This window comes from Trichechus manatus, unplaced genomic scaffold (assembly GCF_000243295.1).
Source record: "Trichechus manatus latirostris isolate Lorelei unplaced genomic scaffold, TriManLat1.0 scaffold00011, whole genome shotgun sequence".
Lineage (NCBI taxonomy): Eukaryota > Metazoa > Chordata > Mammalia > Sirenia > Trichechidae > Trichechus > Trichechus manatus.
The window spans coordinates 11,017,654-11,043,128 of record NW_004443947.1 but is presented as its reverse complement, the minus strand read 5'-3'; the positions used below and the strand labels follow the sequence as shown (position 1 = coordinate 11,043,128).

Sequence of the window (25,475 nt, the reverse complement as noted above, 5' to 3'; positions counted from 1 at the left end):
CCCAGATTGGCTCAGCAAAAAAGAAATGTGTGTCAACTACACACCAGGCCCTGTGCTAGGCATGCGGCCTGGGTGCCGAGATGAATAAGAAACTGATTTCTGCATGAGTCCACCCCTTTACAAAGCAGAATTTTTGTTTCTCTTGTGATGACGGTGTCTTTCGTAAAAGCATGTTGTTGAGGCAAGACACAGCTTGTTCCCCACTGATCATCAGTGAATGAGTGAGCGAGTGAGTGAATGAATGAATGAATGAATGAATGAATGAATGGAAGCTCCTTTGTACAGCTTTGCATTACCCCCTTGGACTTGATGTCCTACACAAGTTTCCCGAGTCTCCTGTCGGTTAGGATTTGGAACTCATACAAGGAAGCCAAGGTCCCAAAAGGAATGCAGACAGCACTGAGGTCACATATATTAGGGGGCTTTATCTCCAGGGGAGTCCTTGGGTAGTGCAAACAGTTAATGCGCTCAGCTGATAACTGAAAGGCTGGCGGTTTAAGTCCACTCAGAGGCACCTGGTGATCTAAAGGCCTGGTGATCTACTTTCAAAAAATCAGCCATTGAAAACCCTGTGGAGCATAGGTCTACTCTGACACACATGGGGTGGACATGAGTGGGAGTTGACATGATGGCCACTGTGGGGGAGAGAGTAGGGCCATCACCACAAGGCTCTCCTGAAAATCCCCAACACCCACACTCCAAGGGATCAGAGAGAACTGTATTAAAATCCACAGATGGGACAGGAGTTGGATAGAGTTTTCCAAAGAGAGGGTTGAAAAACAGGCCAAAAATTCAGTAAGAACAGTGGGGACTGGGGGAGCTGTACCATGAGGACCCCAGAGAAAATACAGAAAGTCTGAGCTATGAGGCTGGGCAGGGTGGTATTTCATGCTGGCAGCACCGTAATTCTTCTGTACGTGGAAGGCAACAACATTCAGCTCGGTCTGACGGGGAGCTTTGTATTAGGCTGAAGCATATTGAAAATATCAAAGTCCCACAGAATAAAAAAAATAAATAACTCCTGGGCCCAATACTTCATCTAAAACTTAAAAGTTTTATTGCACATAGAGACCCTCAAACCAAAAGTCAAGCTGGTGGGGGGTAAAGGAAAGAATATCACATAGCAGGACCCTGCAGGTGTGTGGGAGCTGCGGCTGTGACCCGGAGTAATAACAATGGATCCTATTTATGGAGCACCATGCAAGGTACTTTCCACACATTGTCTGATTGATAGCATAGAGCAGCACCATGCATTAGGGAGAATTAGCCCCATTTTATAGAGGAGGAAACTGAGGTTCAGAGTTAGTAACGCATGGAGTGTGCATGCATATAAATGCAAAACAGGTGAGAAAGACAAAGAGAAAATTCTAAGATTTATGTATTATTACGTGGGACTCTGAAATTGCTTCTATTCAACCTTTTTCTATCTACAAAAATGGCAATTCCATAGGGTTCAACCTAATATAACATATTATATATATAAGCATATATACTTTTATATACAAAAAATACACATAAGTTATATCACATACAAAGGCATTTTAGTGATTGATTATATAATGTTATCTATAAATTATATAATAAGCATAAGATGCAAAAGGCTTAGTGGTTGAGAGTGTGAGCTCTTGAACCAGACTGGATGGGAATCTTGACTCTGCCACTTACTAGTTATGGGACTTTGAGTAACTTGTGCATCCTTTCAGTGTCCAGCTCCTTATATATAAAATGAGATAATAGTACCAACCTCACAGGATTGTTGGAAGCGTTAAGCACACACAAGCCAAGTGCAGAGGAGTGCCTGGTACATATTACTTTGTTGTTGTTGTTGTTAGTTGCCACTGAGTTGTCTCCAACTCATGGCAACTGTCTTAGTTATCTAGAGCTGCTATAACAGAAATATAAGTGGATGGCTTTAACAAACAGAAATTCTAGAAGGTCAGAAGGCCCCATTCAGGGCTGCTGCTCCCAGGGAATGCTTTTTCTCTCTGTCGACTCTGGGGAAAGGTCCTTGTCTTCAATCTTCCCCTGGTCTAGGAGCTTCTCAGCACAGGGATCCCCAGTCCAAAGAATGCGCTCTGCTCCTGGTGCTTCTTTCTTGGTGGTATGAGGTCCCTCTCCTCTCTGCTTGATTCCCTCTTTTATATCTCAGAAGAGACTGACTCAAGATACAACCTAATCCTGTAGTTTGAGTCCTGCCTCATTAACATAACTGCCTCTAATCCTGCCTCATTAACATGATAGAGGTTAGGATTTAGGACACATTGCATAATCACATCAGATCACAACATGGGGGACAACCACGCAATACTAGGAATCATGGCCTAGTCAAATTGACTCAGTGGCATTTGGAGGGGGGACACAATTCAATCCATAAAGCAACCTTATATGTAACAGAACAAAACGTTGCCTGGTGCTGCACCATCTTCATGATGGTTAGTATGTTTCAGTTCATATATATCACTTACTAGCTGTCATTATGGAGCCCTGGTGGCATAGTGGTTAAGAACTCAGCTGATAACCACAAGGTCAGCAGTTCAAATCCACCAGCTGCTCGTTGGAAACCCTATGGGGCAGTTCTACTTTGTCCTGTAGGGTTGCTATGAGTCAGAATTGACTCGATGGCAACAGGTAGCTGTCATTATGCATGCTTTTGCTTATTAATTCCTCACAAAAACCCTTTGTAAGAGTCAATGCTACGATCATTTCACAGTGAGGAGCATGAGACTCAGAAGAGACTTGCTCAGGATTATACATCTAGGAAAGACACAGCAGGAATTCAAACTCGGATCTTTCTGAGTCCAAAACCCTACTGTTTCTTCTAAGCCCCCCACCTTCTCTTGGTGGTCTCCCTAAACTTTTATTTGCCATTTGGTGAAAGGAGAGAAGTTGCACCAGCTGACTTCACGGTTCCTTCTGGCATCCTCATCAAGGAGCCTGTTTCAAAGCAGCAACATCAGAAATAACAAGATCAAATGCTTTCAGTCACACTCAGGGCAGTATCCGTAGCTGTGTGGCCAAAAGCATTCCGTATTTAGAGTTCCAATTTTTTTTTTTCCACTTATGCTATTTCTTTCCAGAGTCCTCAGTACATTTCCTAATTAATCACTCCCACTTAATTTCCTAAAGCAATCACATCCTCCCTGCAGGCAAGCAGCCTCATCTTAGGCAGAAGCACACACACCAGCTGGCCCCTCGGCTACGTGGGAGGGTGTAAGCAGACCTTGGACACAACCCAAAGAGTGGCATAGACACAGGAGAAATGCAGCTCAGGGAGCTACACTTGGAGGACTCTCTTTCTATCCTGGTGACATGTGGCTTATCTTACTCGGTGAACCAAGAGACACTGAGATGGTAAGGAAACCCTAAGATGCAGAAGATCCGGCTGGGGCATCTCAGGATGCAGGGAGACTCTGCCAGCAGCTACTCTGGGAGGCTGGGCAGGGCTATGCTGCTGAGGCAGGAAGGCTCAGATTCCACTCCCTCCTTTGCTGCTTATTTGCTGTGTGACTTTATACAAGAGCTTTCATTTTGTTGAGTCTTTAAGTTTTCCCATCTTTAAAATGAGCATAGTGTAGGTGTAAGGCAGGAGCCACAAATACAAAAGCCTACAGGAGCCATGCAGATGATGTAAATGAATGAATTAGGCTGAGCAAAAGAAAAATAACATGATACTAAATGGCAGCTGATACACAGTCTGAGCATTAGAGTCATAATAGGGAGTGCTGGGGACTGTGGTGAACTAGAGACATGCCTCATCTAAAAGCTAGCCAATTATTGCCAAGCTGACCCCCTGTTGCCAGATTTTCCAATTTTTTAAAAAGCTGGAAAGAGACAAGATTTTTATAAAATCACCCTGCCTTTAAATGTTGGCAAGAAATTGACATTTAAAAACAAAAAAAGCACTATGAGTGCCAATGTACTGTAAGCCAAGCATAACATGTTGCAGGGCTGGACTGGGCCAACTGGCCACTGGTTTGCAAACTCTGTCAATGTAAGGATTATGTAAGACAATGTAATAAATAAAGCAACACTTAGTACAGTGCATAACACATAATAAACACTCAATAAATGTTAGATGTGGTTATTATTATTACTGTTATTATTATTAACTTCTCTATAACTCAGAATCCCCATCTATAACAATGGATTTAAGGACTCCCGATAGCTGCCTGGCTTATGAACATCTGAGAAAGTCTGTGAGGGTGTGATAGAGATTAAACTGTGCATATAACACATTTACGCTGCTTCATTAATTTAAACATACTTCACTGAGACTGGCCAGAGCGGTGGATCTCAACAGGAGGTGATTTTGCTCCCTAGGGGACATTTGGCAATGTCTGGAGACACTTCGGGATATCACATCTAGGGAGAAGGTTGCTACTGGCATCTAGTGGGTAGAGGCCAAGGATGCTGCTAAATATCCTACAATGCACAGGACAGCTCTATCCAGCCCAAAATATCAACGGCGCCAAAGTGGCGAAGCTTCCTTTTGCACGCTCTTTACAGAGAGGACTTTACAGAGACAGAGATTTGGATAGGTTCCCACACCGCAGGGTATGGGAGAGGCTGTGGGTTGGGGAGAGATGGGGGGTGGCAGGTGGGAGAACCAGCATCTATAATTATCTCCTCTGTGAGGCTCAAGGCCCTGCTTTCACTCTGCTTCCTTCAGCATCTTCTTGTCATTGTCTTAACAACTGTCACTTCAACATATTTCCTTAAAAAATATTCTGTTGAAGAGACACCAACGTGCAAAGTGAGCTCTGGAGAAACTGAGGTCTAGAGAGATGAACTGCTTGAGCTAAGGTCACTCAGCAGCTGCAGGACAGACCTGGGAGAGAATCCTCCTAGGTCTTGGTCCACATCCTCGGAAGACACCACTCCATTTTGTTGTTGCCATGGTAATTATAAATCAATTCTGTCTGTCCATTAAAGCAGTTATTCCATAGAATGCTCTCACAGAGCACTACTGAACTCACTCTCGTTATTTCATGGATGTGAAAGTAATCACATTTTTGTATATTCTATAATTCTGGCAGCATTTATGACTGGCCTTCACCTTAAACGGTATAAATAAGCGAGGTTATACTGCACTTTGATTGTCATGCATTACCGTGACTACTCCAAACAAAGAAAATTGTGCTATAAGCAAAAACAAGTGATTCTGGTTCACCCCTAGATGGGAAAGGAGAGTGACTTTTATCAATCCTTACATATGCAAGTGTCTCACATATCTTATCTCATTTAATCTCCTCTATAATTTGAAGGATTTCTTTAGGTCAGTTTTTTCAAACACTACCACACATTAGAAAGCTCTGGGAGCTTTAATAAAATTCCAACACCCAGGCTGCATCCCAAAATTATTAAATAAGAATCTCTGAGGATGACACCCGAGCATTGGTAATTTTCAAATCTCCCTAGGTGATTCCAAAATGCAGCCAAGTTTGAGAACTAGGGTTTCAGGAATCATTATCCTCATGTCAAGGTGATATTGACATCCTAAGAGAAAAATTAACTTGCCTAAGGGCACCCAGCTGGTAAATGGTGAAAGAGTGATTCAAACCCAGGTCTGCCTGTCTCCAAAAGCCATAATCTTTTTTCATTATGCCACTTTCTCCCCAGAAGTTTGCTGTCCATGGATGTTTCAATTAAGGTGATTTGGTTGCAAGTTTGTGAAATTAAGCAAAAGGAAATCCACTAGAAGGCTTTGAGGAACTTCTGGATTCAGTTGTGATCTTGAGAACAGGAATAAGAAAAAGGAAAGCAGGTACAGTCTGGTCACTGCACAAGTGTGCAGAAGAATGGAAAATCATCCCATCCAATATCCTTGTCCCTGCCTTCCTCAGGGAGGAAGTACCCAATTGCCCTCACTTGGGTCATGAGCTCATCCCTTGACTAGGAGATGGCAAGGCTCCTAATTACAAAACTGTGCCCTAGGGTTCAGAAGATGATATTCCAATAAGGTAAGAAAGGTTGCTGCTAATAAGGCGGCTGAATCCTGGATAGCCAAAATATTTAAAAAAAAAAACAAAAAAAACTACTAAAATGGAGGGTATGGAGGGACTTATAAAAGCAAGAAGACATAAAATAATCTCACAAGTATAATTATTATCCTCAAGTTAAAAAAACAAATTGCTGTCGAGTCAATTCTGACTCATGGTGGCCTCGTGTATACAGAGTAGAACTGCTCCATAGGGTTTTCTTCGCTGTAATCTTTAAAAAAGCAGATCACCAGGCCTTTCTTCCATGGTACTGCTGGATGGGTTCGAACTGCCAATCTTTAGGTTAGTAGCTGAGAGCAAACTGTTTCCACCACCCAAGGACCTTAAGTAGAACTCAGCAAAAACCCAGAAGTCTTTGTAGTCAAAATCATGGATATAGATAGGGTCATGCAGGAGAAATATGCAGAAGATTGTTCTTAACCTGGAAGAGGCCAGGAATGTCCTAAAAACCATTTGTAAAAAATTGTGATCTTGTATATTTTTCTAAAAATAAAATCAATGTCTTTTATCAGATTATCTAGACTCTTTTTTAAAAAGCTAAAGTTGAGACTCTCAGGAGAACTTAAGGAAGAAAAGGAAAACTCACAGTCAATTGTTCCTAACAGAATTTCAAGTCCCAAGAACTACCCAGAAAAGTTAAACCTGGTATCCTGGCTTGGCACCACACAGACGAGGCTGGTACAGTTTGCCAAATTCAAGCCAGGAAAACAATGCTTTAAAAAACGGCACCAATAAAAACAGTAAGAGTTAGCATACTTGCCCGTAGGTACACAGCAGTAAAGGATAGGATATGTCCAAAGAGGAAAGGAGGCATGTGGATCTCTGAGCAAAATGGTTATAACTAGGGGAAGCCACAGGGTGCACTGCGGTAAAAAGCCAACAGAGGCAATTAAAACTCAGTTGTTATTATGCTGATGTTGTTAGATGCCATCGAGTCAGTTCCAACTCAGCGACCCTATGCACCACAGAACGAAACACTGCTCGGTCCTGCGCCATGTTCACAATCATTGTTATGCTTGAGCCCAATGTTGCAGCCACTGTGTCAATCCACCTTGTTGAGGGTCTTCCTCTTTTTCGCTGACCCTCGACTTTACCAAGAATGATGTCCTTCTCCAGGGACTGGTCCCTCCTGACAACATGTACAAAGTTATGTAAGACATAGTCTCGCCATCCTTGCTTCTAAGGAGGATTCTGGTTATACTTCTTCTAAGACAGATTTGTTTGTTCTTTTGGCAGTCCATGGTATATTCGTTATTCTTTGCCAACACCACAATTCAAAGGTGTCAATTCTTCTTCCGTCTTCCTTATTCATCGTCCAGCTTTGATGCGATTGAAAATACCATGGCTTCGGTCAGGCACACCTTAGTCTTCAAGGTTTCATCTTTGCTTTTCAACACTTTAAAGAGGTCTTTTGCAGCAGATTTGCCCAATGCAATGCATCTTTTGATTTCTTGACTGCTGCTTCCATGAGTGTTGATTGTGGATCCAAGTAAAATGAAATCCTTGACAACTTTGATCTTTTCTCCGTTTATCATGATGTTGCTTATTGGTCTAGTTGCGGGGATTTTTGTTTTCTTTATGTTGAGGTGTAATCCATACTGAAGGTTGCAGTCTTTGATCTTCTTCAGTAAGTGCTTCAAGTCCTCTTCACTTTCAGCAAGCAAGGTTGAGTCATATGCATAACACAGGTTGTTAATGAGTCTTCCTCCAATTCTGATGCCCCGTTCTTCTTCATATAGTCCAGCTTCTCGGATTATTTGCTCAGTTGCTACAACCAATTCAGTTGTAGGTGTTGTGAAAATAGACTACTGTCCAGGCAGATTGCCGGGATCCCTAAGCTCTTTTCCAAAGGGTCAGGTCTCTACCCCATGAGGTTATCTTCCCAGTTCTAGGCATCAACAGACCTTAGCATGCAGGAACTTGGAAAATGAGGCCATTGTCAGTTATTAATACTCTATAAATTATCAATGCATAAATTCATGAATGAATATCCAAACAAAAGAACAAAAATTGTCACCTGGCTACTCACTTTATAGGTACTATATGTATTTAATCCCTACTACTTATCATGGGCTTAGCTTTACATGATGTATTTTTTATCCTCACAAAAACCCTAAAAGGCAGTTACTATCATACCCATTTTACAGATGAGGACTCAAATAGATTGAAGGGACTTATCTATAGTCACACAACTATAAGTGATGGTATTTGAAACCAGATCTGTCTGACTTAAGCATCTGTGCGCCTGCCACAAAGCCACACCACCTCACAATATCCAAAATTTTGTTAACATCACCTATGTGTTGGGCATTTTGCAAATATTATCCCTGATTCTTACCATAATCATTGAGGTAGGTATTACTGTCTCCATTTGGGTGATGGGGAAGATGAGGAAACTGAGTCTAGAAAGACAAGTAATTTGCCTAAGGTCACATTTTGAATCCAAATTTTGAATCCAGATCTCTGGCTCTAAAGCCCAGGGTTTTTCCACAAAAGCTGCTGCCTACACAATTCGATTTAATATTTAAAGACGTTGACTTAAGTCTTACTTTCATTGCGCCAAGCTTCCGTAAAGAAACGCACAGCTCTTACCCTCAAGAAGCTTTTAATCTAGCACAGAGATTAGATAAATACAGAAAATAATGATGACAATTACATGGCTGTGGGGGTTTTAAAACATGGTCACAAATTCTTTGACCATTTTCCTTTCAGAAGTGGCCACTACCCTAGAATCTGGGCTAGCTTCTACTGCTTAGATCAGTAGACTACAGCAGAAGGGATATAATGTCCCTTTTAACACTAGTTCTTTAAAATCCATGCACCTTCTAGGTTGTTCACTGCTACACCTGCTTTTGGAGCCCTGGGTCTCCATGTAGGAAGTCAGACTCTGGGAGCACCATGCTGTGAGGAAACTCAAGCCACATAGACAGGTCACATGTAGCCACTCTGGTGGATAGTCTCAGCTGAGCCCAGCCTTTAAGTCATCCCAGCCTGGGTGCCAGACATGGGTGAACAGCCTGCAGATGATTCCAGCACTGCCATTCAAGCAGCCCCCAGTAATTCCAATCTCCTCAGCTGAGGTCTCAGACATCACAGATCAGAGACAAATCATTCCCACAGAACCACGTCCAAAATCCTGACCCAAAGAATCAGTCAGCTTAATAAAATGGTTGTTTTACACCATTAAATTTTGGGGTGGTATGTTATGCAGTAACAGGTAATCAGAATAACGGCTTTTCAAGAAGTTACTTAATGCCAGGCACTGTCTCTAACCTTGACGTGTATTACCTCATTTGATCCTCCCAGTAACTCAACGAAGCAGGTGCACTGATAAAGAATGTGCCCAAGCTCACCCAGCTAGTGATGGCATTCAAACCTGGATCTCACGGACTCCAGCATCTATACTCCAAACCACTCCACTATAAGCTGTTGCCGTCGAGTCAATTCTGACTCATAGCTACCCTATAGGACAGAGCAGAACTGTCCCATAGCGTTTCCAAGGCTGTAATCTTTACAGAAGCAGACTGCTGCATCGTTCTCCTGCAGAGCGCCTGGTGGGTTCGAACTGCTGACCTTTCAGTTAGCAGCTGTGTGCTTAACCACTGCACTGCCAGGACTCCTTCACTCCTCTATAGAGGAAGGGAAATTATCTTTGTAGAAAGCCTACAAAGCCCAAAGCCAATCAGTTTTAAGAAATACCGACTGCTATTTTTAAAACTAAACATACTTTTCTTTCTTAATTTTAGGAGGCTTATTGTGGAGCTGAGCTAATTATTTGAGCCTTAATCAAGGACTAGCCACTCCCTGAAGCAGCTGTCCTGGCCTCTCTATTGCCTCTAGAAAGAGCGCTGGGTTGATTGGATGTTGGCTCCGGTCTAAACCCCAAATCCCAGCCCCCAGTAGTGAGGATGCAGAGGGCTAAAAGGATCCCTGGAGATCCTGCAGTCTACTCCCCTCATTTAAAGATGAGGAAACTGAGGCCCAGAGAGGTCAAATGACTTTTCCAAGGTCACACAGTGTGTCAGAGGCACAGCCAGGTCTCCAGATTCCCAAGCAAGCATTCTTTCCACTACACCATGCTGTAGTTGCTAAAAATTCCCCAGAGCTGCCTCCTTCAGTCCTCCTCTTGACAAAGCTGTTTTCCCCCACACAACTACACACAGTCACATTTGGCAAGAGGTGCTATCAGCCCCACTCTGCTCATGAAATGCTGTTTTGCAATGGGGCCTCTTTGTTCGTTAGCAACACAGACAAAGAAAACTGTAGTGCAGTCTTCTTGGAAAGAGATGTTTCTTGTTTTAAAGATGGGAAGAGAACTTCCTGGCTGAATATGGCTCAAATCAGCATGCAGCTCCAGTCCAGAGAGAACCCAGAGGAGATTTAGGGCTTTGCAAAATTTCTAGAATGTACAAGTAGGGCGCATGGCAGGGGGAAGTGTATGAGAAATGTTTCAGAAAGTATTAAACCCTATGTCTAAGCAGAGTAAACAGAGCAGATTGGTTACCATCTTGTGGTATGAAATAATTAGAATGGGGGAGGGGTTAGAATTGTTAAAAACTCCCATGAAGCAACTGGACTTCCCATTTCACACTCGTGTTCCAGTCTTGGTCCCCAGCGTCCTTTCCCTTGCAGTCTTCCCAGTCTGAGATCTTCCCTCTCTAGACCATAAACAAGCTACACTATTAGTGCTTAGAGTCCTCAGAATATCATCTGCAATTCCAAGTTACCCATCTAAAATGCTCCTTCCCCCTCTCGCTGCATGATTCTTTATTTTTGTATCTGATTTGGTCCCTCTTGTGTCTCCCTAGCTTCCTGGATTGGCTGAGGCTTCCTATGGCTCTAAGCAAGCTCTACTGAGGGCCAAACGCTGTGAACGAGGCTGGAATGGAAGCAGGGCTAACTTCTCAGATCACACCCAGAAGCTGAGGACCCCTCCTATTACACTTCTAAGACATTTATCTTTCAAGGTGAGTTGAGATCAGTGGGAAGGGGGTAGACCAGATGATCTCCAGAGATATCTCAAAAGCCTGTAAATTGCTTGGCTAGGGAAGGAAAAGAGAGGGGGAGGAAAAGAACTGAGTTCCGTGGCAGAAATTCAGGACTTGTAAGCTGACAGCAGATGGAAAGGAAAGTGCCAGCTTCTAGCAAGAGGAGATGTCATGCACGTGTTTCTTAGGGCTATTGCAAGTCACGCGTCTTCCACTGCGAAGAGCCAGGTGAACGCTGCCTGAGTACCACCCTCCTCCACGCATACACATCACGGGTCCCCAGGCACATGGCGAGATCTCCGAAAGAAAATTCTACTGTAGGCTAAATGAGCATTCTCAGGCCCTTCTCCCCAGAGCCACGTCTTCCCTATCACCTACCCAACTCCTGGCCAAACCTGCCCAAAGAGCCAATTATCATTCCAAAGCCCCATTCCTCGTTTTCCCCTGGGAAACATCGTACCTGCTTGGTTAAACCTAAGCGAGAAGGCTATGGGAATGACCCCCACAGGGAAACGATGTTCAGTGGTCCAGTTACAGCTGGAATAGCCTGGGCGGGGAGGAGAAGCGGGCTTCCCAGAGGGGACCCTGTACCTCTTTCTGTCCTCAAATGCTGCTGTACAGTGTTTATGAAATGCTTCTCAAATAAGGTCAGTGTTCTATACAGAATTAGGACTCTAATAGAATGCAGAACTTGCGGTGTTTGCCAACCTGCTACAGAGGCACACTTGAATGCTTTCTCGGATACAATTGTTCTCAGATTAATACTTTCCCCGTGAGTTTTTGTTTTGTTTTTTTTTTAATTCCACTTTTTTTTTTTAATAATGTACGAGTTTTGCTACATATTTGTACCCACTAAAAGGGATGAGCAGGACTTGCTTTTCATCAGTGATTCCTGAGGGCTTGGTGCTGCACCCGTCATCGTTCTAGCATTTTCCCAGCCATCTCATAAATCTCCTCTCTGAACCTAGCATCATGGCCTTCTCAAATGCCACGTCCGTCATTTGGTGGGAAAAGGGGAAGCCCAGACTGATATTCATACTATTTTGACCTCTTCTGGTTATGAGGACATTTCACTTGCTTTATTCATTGTTGTTCCTGGCACAGAGTAGCCATTAGATAAGTGGCGCCTTTAAACGATTCCATCTTTCATGGATCCCCTTACTTGGTCCTGTTGTTGCTGTCAAATGCCATCAAGTCGATTGTCGGCTCATAGTGATCCCCTGTGACAGAGCAGAACTTCCCCATAGAGTTTTCTTTATGGGAGCAGACCACCAGGTCTTTCTCCTGCAAAGCTGCTAGGTGGATTTGAACTACTAGCCTTTCGGTCATTAGCCGAGCACTTAACCACTGTGCCACCAGGGCTACTATTTGGTCCTACAGTCTGGAACACTGTCACTTACTGATTACCCAGTGAGTGTCGTTGACAAGGCTAGTGCGAGGTTGTATTTGCATTTGTAAAAGATGCACTGTGATATGTGAAAAGGAAAACTGGAATAAGAGTTGGAAGTTACGAGTGACTCTGAGCAAGTTTTGAGCTCTTTGAGCCTCAGTTTCCTTACCTGTAAATGAGAGAATCTAAAATATGCCCTGAGTGTCCTCCAGATACAGGATGTAGTGGTTAAAATCAGATAATGTGGGTGGACTCATTAAAGTATTTGTATAGCACTTTACAAGGCATTTGCAGACATCTGATCTCATTTAAACCTTGCATCAGCCCCATGAGACAACTGTTATTCCTACCATTCCAAAGTTTATAGATGAGACAACTCAGGTTCAGAAAGGTACTCATACAAGGTCCCGCAGTTAGAAAGTGATGGAAACCAGCATTCCACCTAGGTCTTTCTACTCATTTAAGGTTACATACAAATTGCACTCCCCAATGGTTTCCCACTAATACCACTTAGAACACTCACATACATTATACTTGTCTACCTATATCTTAGAGCTGGGCAGAGTTGTGGAGGAGGAAAAAGTATGTCAGTGAAGTGGTAGACAGTCCAGAAACTTCTGCAACACATTTCTGAGCAGGACAGCTCTCTGGTGACATCATTATTGCTGCACTTTTCAATTACAGAACATTTGCTCTATTCTCTGCTTGGGGTGCAGGGAGCTCAGAGTATGTCTCAGTAATTCATCATGCACCAAGCCCAGCCCCAGAGCACCCACACACCATCCTGGGCATCATAAAAGGCTTCAGATGGCCATGAAGATGAAGTCTGAGGTTCTTTCCAGGACAGAGCCATGAGTTGAAGTCTTCAGACTCCAATGAGACCCAGGCCATGAAGATTCTCATGAAATCTGATCTCAGGACCTGGGACTTGGATGGCAACAGTCCAAATTCATTACGAAGGCTGTGGAAGCTACATGGAGGGTAGGAAGGGGCAAGAAGTCAAGGTGGAAAGTCAAGGCAGGGACCAGGAGCTGTTCAGAGTCAGGTAGAGATGCACAAGATGCACAAGTCCATGGTCAGAATTAAAGTTTCAGGCTGGATGAGGAGCACGGACCCCATACCCTACAGACCAGCCTCAATCAGGGCACATACTCATTCTAGAAGGCAGGGAGGCCACATGTGGGTATATAAGTAGCAAACAGGAACAAAGGAGGTAGAAACACCAAGGTAAGTGGTTAAATGTGTTGGCAGACTTTCAGGAACCACAGGACACACGGCTGCCAAAGTGCAGGATGAATCACAGATCAGGAACCCAGACCGCCATTCCAGGCAGGAGCACAGGGGTCTAAGCCCACACAAGCAGTCATAAGGCTGTGATAAGTGAAGTCACATTCTACTCCAGCCAGGATGCATTTTATATATATCCTGTTCTAGCAGGGCCCAATCCCAGGGTGGCGGGAGCCCAGAGCTCAGGGCTAAGAGAAAGTGAGTGGTACTTCTAACTGGAAAGGAAGACAATCTCTGCCAAAATTTTCAGCAGATACATGAGGGGGGACATATTGGTCAACAAAGCTCATAAGAATTGCTCTTGAAAGTTTCATCCCCTCAAATCCAAAATAAAAAATATTAATAATTATCCACACAACCATCATAATATTTTTCTTAAGCTTGACCTAATGGATTCTATTCTAAATGCCCCTGTTGGATAAAGCCTCCTGAAGTACAGCTCTTATCATTTTAAATCGGGCCCAGGCCTTCTCAGTCATCTAACCAAAAACTTCTGTGAATCTGTACCACGTTCCCATTTCTACCTATGGGGATCCTATTCATCCTTCCAACTCCAATTCAAATGCCAGCTAATCCCCTAAACTGGACATGACGGCGCCTCCCCAGGTGTCCAAAATATATCGGTGATGACTTGCTTCAAATAGGTGCTCACTGATTCAAGATGGATGCATGCTTTCTTCTGGCTGTTCTTCAAGAACTGAGTTTAGAAGACAGAGAATGGGGCACACCTGAAAGATTCTGGGAAGAATGACATGACCAGCAGTTAAGAAAGCAGGCTCTGACCCCAGTCTGCCTGGTTTGAACCCTGCCTCCAATGGCTCACTAGTTGGGGAAATTACTTCACCCCTCTGACCTCAGTTTCCTCATCTGTAAAATGAGGGCGGTATCAGCACCTACCTCGTAAGACTGTTGGAGGATTGAATGAGTTCGTGCCTGTAAAGTGTGAGAACAGTGCCAGGCACAAAGTAAGGGCTCAATAAATGTTAGCTATTGTTGTGGTGTCGATCCACCTCACTAACAGTTTCCCTCATTTTCACTGACCCTCTACTTTACCAACCATGATGTCCTTTTCTAACAATTGGTCTTTCCTGAAGATATGTTCCAAGTAAGCAAGTTGAAGTCTTACCATCCCCACTTTTAAGGAACATTCTGGTTATATTTCTTCTAATATCGATGTGTTCATTCTTTAGGCAGCCCTCATATATTCAGTATTCTTCGCCGACACCAATGAAAACGAGGAGAATCCTCATTGAGATGGATTGACACAATGTTGCAAAAATGGACTCAAACACACCAACAGTCATGAAGGTGGTGCAGGGCCAGGCAATGCCTGGTACTGTTACACACAAGGTCACCATGAGTCAGAGCCAACTCAAAGGCAATTAACAATAACAACAACATTGCGGCGGTGAAAGCTGTTATTATTATGGTTATCATCATTATCATTTTCAAAGGTTTGGGATTCCATAGCCCTCGGTCTTCCACACTCCATCCTCCATCACATCGATTCTGGGCACTACTGGAGTAAATGTGTCCCATGCCATGTGTCCAATGGGCACCCAAGATGTTAAAGGAAATCATTGTATTTAAAAAGCTGAGGCTACCTAAGTTCTGCTGCTGGCAGAACGGCCCAATTCCTCAGGCTAAAATCTTTGCCAGGAGAGAATAGGACAGACAGACAACCAGACAGACACACACACACACACCCTACATTCCATGTTGGTAGGGCTTCTCATAACAGCCGCACAGGATAAGGATGACATGAAAGCCATGATGAGAAACCAAGAGTTTAGAGAAAATTTGACAAACAGAGGAATTAAGCATTAACAAGACATCATTCCAGAGAAAATCTGAACAACAGAACCCCAGGGAAAGAAGATGCTACACGCCAAGAAGATCTTAGGATTTCTATCTACCCCAGCCAGAAAGAACAAGACAATATATTTGTGTAATCCACATCCTGGACCATAGAAGGCTTCAGAAAAGCAGAGAGGACTCTGCTGATTATATTGACAACTTGGATAAAGATCTATAGGGAAAAGCTCATCAGATGTGCAGAGGAAATAAATAGTGGGAGATGGAGAGAGGAGGGGTTAACGTGCTAGCCGAGAATATGGAAATAGAAAATGTTCCCGACAAGCTGATGAAATGAAACTATTTACCAAAATTTAATTGAGATAAATGAAAAGTTTGCACTTAGACTTCAAAAAGCCAAGTGCACCAGTGTAGGATGGGAGAAAAAAGGAATCAGCAACAATGAATACTGAGCAGACTCTGGGATTCAGCGGTCAGCCCAGAGGCATAGCTGTCCAATGCTTAAATGTTGCTTTAGAATGCATTTATATAAGTCAAATAAGACAGTAAGAGAGCAGAAGTCCCATCCTAACTAGTGTGTGGCCTCAGGTCAAGAAGACTGGAACCTATTTAGAAGATAACTAGGAGTGGGGGAAAGAGCCTGTTTCAAAACTCTAACACATCAGGATAGTTAAAGTAATTATAAAAGTTCATTGAAGAAAAGGGAAGTCTTGAGTAAGTGGAAGGTGAGAAACACAATAACAAAAACATTTTTAAAATCTTATCATTTGGAAAAAGTATTATACTTGCTCTACGTAACAACCATCAATGGGGTATAACTTCAACCCAACCCGGAAAAAAAAAAAGCTCTCGTTAGAACTGTTTTTAAAACATGGAATAAGCTGCTTTAGGAAGTACTGAGTTCCTCACCAGTAGATGTAATCAAGCAAAGGAGGCTAAACACTTTCCCCAAAGTTATGCTGGTATAAGATCAACCTACATGTGGTGTGGCTGGACCTTTGGACAGGATGAACCTTTTCAACTCTGACAATCTACATTTTTCCAAAATGGGCTTCATCTTTAACATGCTCTGGAAGGAGGGTTAGAGCCAGTTAGAATCATGATAGAAAAATGATATAAAAATCTATGGAGGGTTCACTATTTTCCAGGCAGTCTATGTGAGATAATCCAGTGCTCGCAGCATCCTAAGAAGGGGTTCTATTATTACTCCCATTTTACGAAAGGGAAAACTGAAGTCACCCCATTAATAAGTGGTGGAACCAGGATTTGAACCTTATTTGGCTCTGAAGTCTGTGTTACTTCTCCTACCTGCCTGCCTGCTCAAGATTAAGGACCTTTAATCGCCCACCCCAAGAGCAAGGCTTTCCAGGGCATCTCTGTATCAAATATGGCACTGCCAACAGAACTGTGAAGACCCCAGTGAGTGGGGAAGAAAATATAGCCCATTGGCAGACTTATAGCAACAGCAGTGAGAAAACGCAGTCCAGGTTTTGTATTGTTTTCTAATACAAGCTTTTTCCATCTGGGCAAGGCTAACTTAAACTTAAGGATGGGAAATGATACAAGTGAGAAATCAACACAGTGCACCATAGCAGGGACCCTCTGCATCTATCCATTCAGGATTAGTGGTGGTTCAGAAAAGCTGTCTGGAAAAGCCTCCCCCCTTATTATTTTTCTTTTTAGCAGTGCTCAAAAGGGTTAAGACCATATTGCATAAAGAGGGTGGAGCATGCTAGTAAATACAGCTGTTTCAAGTAAAAGCAGTAACAGAGGCAGACACGGGAAGTTAGTAAAAGAAGGTATTTAAGGAAAGAGAGAAGGAATGAGCATTGAAAAAAAAAGTTAGAGCCCAAAATTTCCCATGCAAATCCTCACCCCCCAAAAAAAAATAAATGAATAAAATGCATTCTGTATTTAAATATACCACAAAGCAGCACGCCCATGGAAAAGATATAAACCACTTCAACTGTAATCCCCTTTTGTATGGAATGGAGGCCAACCTGGGCTTAGCTGCAGGGGCAGGAGGGAGAGGGAGAGGCCCAGGCAAGAGGGTGCTGGGTACGGGCTCCGTGCAGGCAAGAAACCTGCCTCAACAAGGCTCTGGGCTGGAGCAAATTTAGAGTGGGCACTCTCAGACCTTCCAGCTGGATGGGGCCCAAGATGAAGAAATAGAAATAGTAAACAGCATCACTATCATTACTAGTTCGGGAAGGGCTACTATGAGCCAGGTACTGTGTTATGTACTTCCTCCACGCACGTCACTTTGTTTAACTCTCCCAAAGAGAGTTACTCATTATAGACACTTTACAGTCGAGGAATGGTGGTTGTAGAAAGGATCACAGCAATAATAATGAGTGAACGAGACAGGCACTGTGTTGAGTACGTCACAGGGGTTGTGTCAGGTCCCATTCACAGCATCCTCAAGGGACCATGCAATTATCATCCCTGTTTTATTGCTGTAGGAGGCCCTGCATGACACAAACAGTTAAGCACTCCACTACTAGCAGAAAGGTTTGCTGTTCAAACACACCCAGAGGCGTCTTGGAAGACAGACCTGGCGATCTGCTTCTGAAAGGTCAAGGCTTGAAAATCCTATGGAACAGTTCTACATTAACACAAATGGAGTGACCATGAGTCAAATCAACTTGATGGCAACTAACAACAATTGTTGCTGTTGTTAACTGTGACCAGATCACCCTGGCCTTGTGGCAACTCCATGCACAGTGAACAAACCTCTGAACCTGAACCATCTCCGTGATCGGTTGTGGATCAGACCATTGTGATCCATACGGTTTTCACTGGCTGATTTTTGGAAGTAGATTACCAGGCTTTTCTTCCTAGTCCCTCTTAGTCTGGAAGCTCTGCTGAAACCTGTCCAGCATCATACAACACAAAAGCCTTCAATGACAAATGGGTGGTGGCTGTGCTTCAGGTGCATTGGCTGGGAATTGAACCCAGGTCTCCTGCACAGAAGACAAAAATTCTACTACTGAACCACCCCTGCACCTGTGTGTAAAATGGGAACCATTTTACTCAGCTATAAAATGGGAATAATACTTGTGCCTCAGAGGCTGTTAAAAGGATTAAATGAGATGACAGCTGTCATTATTCCAATTAAAAGTGAGACAAATACCAAAGTCATGCAGCACAAGGTCATAGAGGTGGACAGAGCAAAAGCTAGACACAAATTTAGGCCAATCAGGCTCCCAACCACTGTTCTTAATGATCCCATGGTGGAAATTCTACCACTGAACCACCAATGCCTCAGGAAATAAGGTAGAAAGGGATTACACAGACTGCAGCCCAGAGGAGTACTTACCCAGGGTGCAACAGCAAGGAAGTAACAGAGCCAGAATTCAAACCCAGCTCTGTCTGTCTCTGGAACCCAAGCCCAAACCACAATGCCAGGGCTCTGAAACCTTCTTCCCACAGTTCATTTAGCCAAGGCAGAAGACCCCAGAGTTCTCGGAGCCCACCATTCTCACTTTACAGGGGAGAAAGAACTCAGTGACAATAAACAGAATGGGAGAGAAACAAAATAAAAACAGCAAAAATGCAGAAATAACATTAAGACTCAGATGATCCACCAAAGCAAAACTTAATAATGACCTTTCAAACACATCAATTAATACAAGAAGAGCAGCAGTGCTGATGAGTTCCTGATTAGAAAGTCCTATGGTTGAAGTGTTCAGGATTTCTAGCTCTTTTCATGGGCATGTGCACAGTAGGAGTTTTGCAAGGTTGCTAAGCAACACCTGGCAACCAGACTCCGGAGTGGATCACTCAGTAGGAGTCCTTGGTAATTCTAGTAAGACGATAATTTTAGTTCATGAAAGCCAAATTTTGGAAACCTTTAATAATTCATGTAATAGGTTACTAGTAAGTAATCCTTAGTCATGCATAAAAATGCAAATCTATAATTTTCCATCTTTCACTTGTAAGAACTAAAGAAAGACTTGATTTTTGAGGCTCATCATTCATTTATTTAAGACGTATTTGTTGGAAACAGGGCTTCAAACCAATTCTTCCCAGTTCAGTCATGGCTGACAAAGCAAAATTGGAACAGACCCAAATTTGTAAAATGTGGGTATACCAGAACAGTAACTGGAATGGGAAAAATTAAGGATTGATGCCCTGCTAGAAACTTAATCTCCCTCTTGGAAAACAAAGGCAGCATGCACACTGCATAGCAACCAAATCTCTTGACCCGCAGAGTCAGAAACAGCTGTGCCCAGCTCAAAGATGGTAGCTAACTATAGTGCTTTCAACGTGTGTCGTTCTCCACAGTCCCGGCAATAATCCAAACTCCTATATCAGGCTCCTGAAAGGGCACATTACACCTCTTCCAAGCCTCCTGTTCCAGGGCTTTGACCCATAATTTTTCGCTTTCCGGTTATCGTTCCAGTACACGATATTTTACAAATTCAAGTCTGTTCCAATTTCACTGCATCAGCCATAACTGAACTGGTTGAAGCCCCAGCTGGAAACTTACTATGTACCAGGCACTGTTCTAGGTACTGGGGAAGAGGACCCTCACAGTTCTGCAGTAGACTGCAGATCATACATGGAAAACCACTATACTAGAATCCCATTTTCAGAGAAATGAGGCCCAGAGAGGTAAAGTAATCTGTTCAGAGTTGCACAGCATCCTGGAGGCAGACATGCTCAGCTGCTCATGTCCAGCCCAGGAGACTCACCAGGACAGTACACTGCTTCCCTGAAAGGCCAAATTACCATGGCTGGTCCTGGGAGGGTCCATGACTTACCAGCTGGCCCCTTGTCCTCTGAGCTGGCCCTGAGGCCTAGGAGTACCAGGACGTAGGGCTTGGCTGTTGAGTATCTTGGAAAGTGTCCCACTTGACCTTGGGACCTCTGTGGTCAAGTGAGGGAAAGCCTATGACACGGTGTCGGTTTTTATTGCACCCAACCACCGGGGACGTTTGCCGTCATCTGGAGTGATGGAGAAAATTAAGTTACCACATTCTCACGTTTCAGCCTTTTGCCCGTTTTCCTTCGCAAACAGGAAATGTTTATTTAAATACAGCAGTCTCCAGCATGTGCTGGAGCCAAGTGAAAAACCAAAGATGTCCACTCTTGCCCCACTCTGCTGTTCAGGCCACCACCTCTCCGCGGGTGAGAAGGGGGCCTCTGCCTGCCTCCAGGCAGGACAGGGAGAAGAGGCCCCACGTGAGAGTTCGTTTTCATCTGTCTCCTCTTCTTCCAGGCCGAGATTGTGGCTGGAGAAGGATTACATCTGTGGGCTCCTTTTGTGCTCAGAAGGGTAAATGCAACATCTGTTTACTCTGTGCTCCACGGTAAATGTTTTGTTTCAGGCACCACCATTCACTTCCTCTCGTCTCGTCCTCTATCTTTGCTGCTCGGGTAATAAATTATACTGAGTTCTCCTCGGCGTTTATTTAGCTTTCTTGTAGGTGTCACCTCCTCAATGAGTGGGAAAAATTGTCAGTAGTTTATAAAAGACAGAGAGTTTCTCTTTCTGTGTGATGTGCTGACATTATGGCGAAGAAGCTGGAACACAGACCCCAGCTCTGATACTGGCTTAATTATGAACAATTTAACAGGCCCCATTCTAGGCCTGAAGCAAAGTTCAAATGGTGACCACACTATCATTATAACTCAGATTCTCCTGCATGTTGTACAGTGAGTGGACAATTCTCAGAAGTCGAAAGCATCCAAAGAAGCAATAGCCACCCCGACTCGACACACTCAGAATAAAAAAGAAAAAGAAAACTCATTCATAAAAGTGTCTTTGGGAGGCAGAGGTGCAGGAATGGAGAAGGGGAAAAAGGCCTCTTCTTTGTTATGAAATATAATTTAAACATTTGCGATTAAAAAAAACTGAATTGTAGGAAGGTCCTAAGCATCTGACTACAGTGCTGGCAAAGCTTACGCCCCATGGAAAAATGAGCCCTGCGAAGTTTAAAAGTCTCACCAAAGGCAGTTTCCTTCTTCCGTCTTCTGCTTACATTCTTTCAGTTGAATTGCTGGTTTTCTTCTGTATATGCAAGAACTTTATATACAGTTACTGGAACACAGTAGACACTCAAATAATGTTTGTTGAATGAATGAAAGGAGGGATGAATGAGGAATGCCTCCCTCAAGAAATCCTTGGCATAGCTTAGAAATGTCAAATATCCCCAACAGCTTGCAGAATTGAAATGTTACATCTGAGTTGATCAAGAGAGGGTGTAGGGTAGTGAAGGACTGTTGATGGGCTGTTTCTAAACCCTGCCTTGATCCTGACCCAGCCTGCTCCTGAAAGCTACCCCAGCCCCACCACAGGGAGGAAGAAGAGTAGAAGGAGGAGTCAGTCTTGGCATCCCCCATCACCCCCATGCACCCCAGCCACAGTGGCACCAGTGACCAGAACCAAGGCAGATGAAACCGAGATATTTCCAAGCAACTTCTACCCTGCCAATGTCTGTCAGGGACCATGACTGCAGCAGAGGGTCCATGGGAATGCCCACGACTCCAGTTTCCACTAAGTTTCTCCAGTTGTGGAGCAGACAGGCAGTGCTGAGCTGCCTGAGTCTCCCCGGAGAGGTAGCTGGATGATACGCTGGCTGCAATGCTGTGCCTGCAGCTTTTGAAAACTTCTGACATGCTAGGAGGACAGGGGCCCACTCTCCTTGGTTTCTCAAACATGCAACATGATTTTGAAGATGGGAAAGAAGCAGCTTCAAGACCCCAAGCAAGCGAGCTAATGTTAAAGCAAGCTGAATATTTGCAAGGTATATTCCTTGCAGCAACAGCAGCTGCCTATTCTAAGACACAAAGCCATCCAGAGCCCTCCTAGGACTGTCTGTTTACAGATCTTGGCCAGAATTGACTCTTGCTGCAAAGATGTATAGCAGAGTGGTAAGCGGCATGGGCTTGGGAGCCAGGCAGGCTTAGATTCAAACACTTACTGCCAACATGCCCTTAGGCAATTGACAAAATGCCTAAACTGTAAAATGGGGCAATAAACATTACCTGTATAGCTAGTAGGAGCCCTGGTGGTGCAGCGGTTAAAGCGATCGACTGCTAACCAAAAGGTCGAAACCACCAGTGGCTCTGCAGGAGAAAGATGTAGCAGTCTGCTTCTGTAGAGATTTATAGCCTTGGAAACCCTACGGAGTCACTATGAGTCAGAATCGACTTGATGGCAGTGCGTTTGTTTTTGTATTTTTTTCTTATGTAACTAATAGGAGCCCTGGTGGTGCCGTGGTTAAGAGCTCGGCTGCTAACCAAAAGGTCAGCAGTTCGAATCCACCAGCTGCTCCCATGGGGCAGGTCTACTCTGTCCTATAAAGTCGCTATGAGTTGGAATAGACTCAATGGCAACAGGTTTGGTTTTTTAGTTTATAAAACTAATAAGAAGCCCTGGTGGTACAGTGGTTAAGCGCTCGGTTGCTAACCAAAACGTCAGCAGTTCGAACCCACCAGCTACTCCTTGGGATAAAGATACGGCAGTCTGCTTCCGTAAAGATTACAGTCTTGGAAATTCCATGGGGCGGTTCTACTCTGTCCTAGAGGGTCACTATGAGTCAGAGTCGATGCAACAGCAGCAGGTTTGGTTTTTCTTTTTTTTTTTTTGGTTCATACAACTCATCTACCACCTGCTTGCATGATGTTGCTATGATGCTACAAACTATGCTCTCGGTATTTCATATACCAGCAGGGTCACGAATGGTGGAGCTTCCAGAGTAAGACAGACTAGGAAGAAAGGCTTGGAGATGTGCTTCTGAAAATTAAACAGTGAAAACCCTATGGTTCACAGCAGAATATCGTTCAATATACTGCTGGAAGATGAGCCTCCTATAAGGTTGGAAGGCCCTCAGAATATGCAGTGGCCACAACAGTGGACTGGAGCATATCAATGATTGTGAAGATGGCACAGGACCGGGCCATGTTTTGTTCTGTTGTCTGTGGGGTCGCCATGAGTCAGAGCCAACTCAATGGCAACTAACTGCAACAACATATAATAGGACTGTTGTGGAGATTCAATGAGAAAACACATATAAACAACTTGAGGCATGGAAAGCATTCATTCAACATCAGGTAAAGTTACTATTTCACTAACACAGTGGCTGGCACTGGTGTGAGGAGGAGGAGGACTTAGTTTATATGTTATTGGTACCCAAAAATACCACTAAAACAAGTTTGTCACTGGTAAGTCATGGTATAATGTCTGTATTCTGGATTCTAGCCCCTTTGTTGCCATAAATTTACTGTATGACCTGGTGCAAATCAGTTCACATTTCTGAGCTTCATTTTTTACAAGTGTTAAAGAAGCCTCAGCTCTAACCCTCTAGGATTGTACGGCTCAACCTGATGGAATAATCACTGAACAAGGGGGACAAAATGTTTTGAGCCAAAGGAAAGCTCCAGGAATAAGGAAGGCAGTTCTATTAAGTCTCCACCCAGAGATAACATAGAGTAAGTGGAAGAGAAGAACTGGGGTGAATGGGGCTAGGAGGTGAAAACAGAAATAACACACTCTAGGAAAATTCATCTTAGGCGCAACACCCCTCTATTCCAGCAGACAGAATCAAAGACCCAGGCACCGACCCCTAAGACACGTGAGGAAAGTGGGAGAGACTGAGAGGGAGACATGGAGAGTGGACGATCACATTTCAGCAAACCCTCACCCACTTCTCAGCTCTGTTCCCAAGACATTTCCCACCCCTTCCACCATTTCTCCTTCCTTCCCCACCCCCCACAAGGGCCGGCTAAGAGGAGCCCACCCCTGGAGTCTAAGTTTTGAATTTGGTCTGAGGATCAAAATGATAAATGTTTCCAAAACGTTGACATATGAAAAGTAAATATTTGGTTGCACAATTGGGGTTAAAACGAGGGTCAATCCACCCTGCTCTCCAAGCGCCTCTCCACAAGCTGCCAAGCCCAGGATCCAAGGCTGAGTGCGGTTTGTAAGATTATAGCGCTGGGTCTCATTTAAAGGGCTGTCAGCATTTCCATTCTCCGGCCCGTTTGGGGAGGCATTTAAAACCGAGCCATAAAAAATTCACCCGGGCTGTAACTTGGCATCTCGGAGGCTGCGCTCCACGCAGGGCGGGTTTCGTGAGCACCCACTCTGAATTCGTACGGTTCCTCAGAAGTTAGACCTTCACACACACTTTGAACTTTCCTTTGCAAGGGCAGCCAGAGAGCGGATGGCCCGTTCTCATCTCCAAGCCGATCACAGTCTCAGGCCCTCTCGCCAGCCTCCTGACGTACCCTGACGCCTTATCACCCTTCAGTTTTCTCCCTGTATCCTCAGTAACGAGCGCAGGCTCTTTACCCTCACCCCAAGACCTCACTGGCTGCAGTATCCTCTCCTCCCCTCGCCTCCTACCAGCGGTCTCCTTAGAAGCTGTCAGCGGGCCCTGCGGCTGGAGCCCTTGCCGGTGGAGGGGCGCTGCTCAGTGCCCATCGCGGGGGGCTTCAGGACCTTTATCCTTATACCTGCCCAAAGCCCCAAATCCCCAACTCAGAGAGTGAGAATTCGGATCGCGAAAGGGGTGAGAGCAGAGATGGCATCCGGCGCGGCCAAGAGGAAAGGAGGGATCTGGCGCCTGGGAGCCCCTCCCTGGGGCCCAGGTGGGTGGCCCGGGTGGGGCGGAGCGGACAGGGGGTACTCACAGGCGCTCGGCGTTGCGGGGGATGCCCCGTGGTACCGCCCGGAGGCCCAGCCCGTGGCAGTCGACGCTGGCTGCGGAGCAGGTACACTTGGTGGGGCAGGCGGCGGCGGGGGGCCAGTTCAGGACGTTTGCCAGCGCCAAGGCCAGAGCCAGGCGGGCGCGCACGGCGGCGCCGGCCCCTGTCCGCCGGGGGGCCATGGTGTGTAAGGGCCCGCGCTCTGATGAGGCTGCCTCGGCGGGGCAAGACGCGTGGAGCCCAGGGAGGCGCGCGGGGAGCGCAGGCGGCCTGAGGAGCAGGCGGCAGAGTTGGCGCGGAGGAGGGGCGAGCTCGGCGCTCAGGCGCACGGGGCGCGGG

The 25,475-nt window shown here is 44.7% G+C and overlaps 1 protein-coding gene across 1 annotated transcript in view; it reads right to left on the bottom strand.

The window, feature by feature from the left end:
- SLIT3 (slit guidance ligand 3) overlaps window positions 1–25,333 on the bottom strand; it is a 762,848-nt gene extending 737,515 nt beyond the window's left edge. The window contains 1 exon segment of the mRNA XM_004371219.2: window positions 25,122–25,333. Within this exon segment, the coding sequence (XP_004371276.1) occupies window positions 25,122–25,318 (197 nt within the window). The 5' untranslated portion in view covers window positions 25,319–25,333.
- Between the last annotated feature and the right edge of the window lie 142 nt (window positions 25,334–25,475).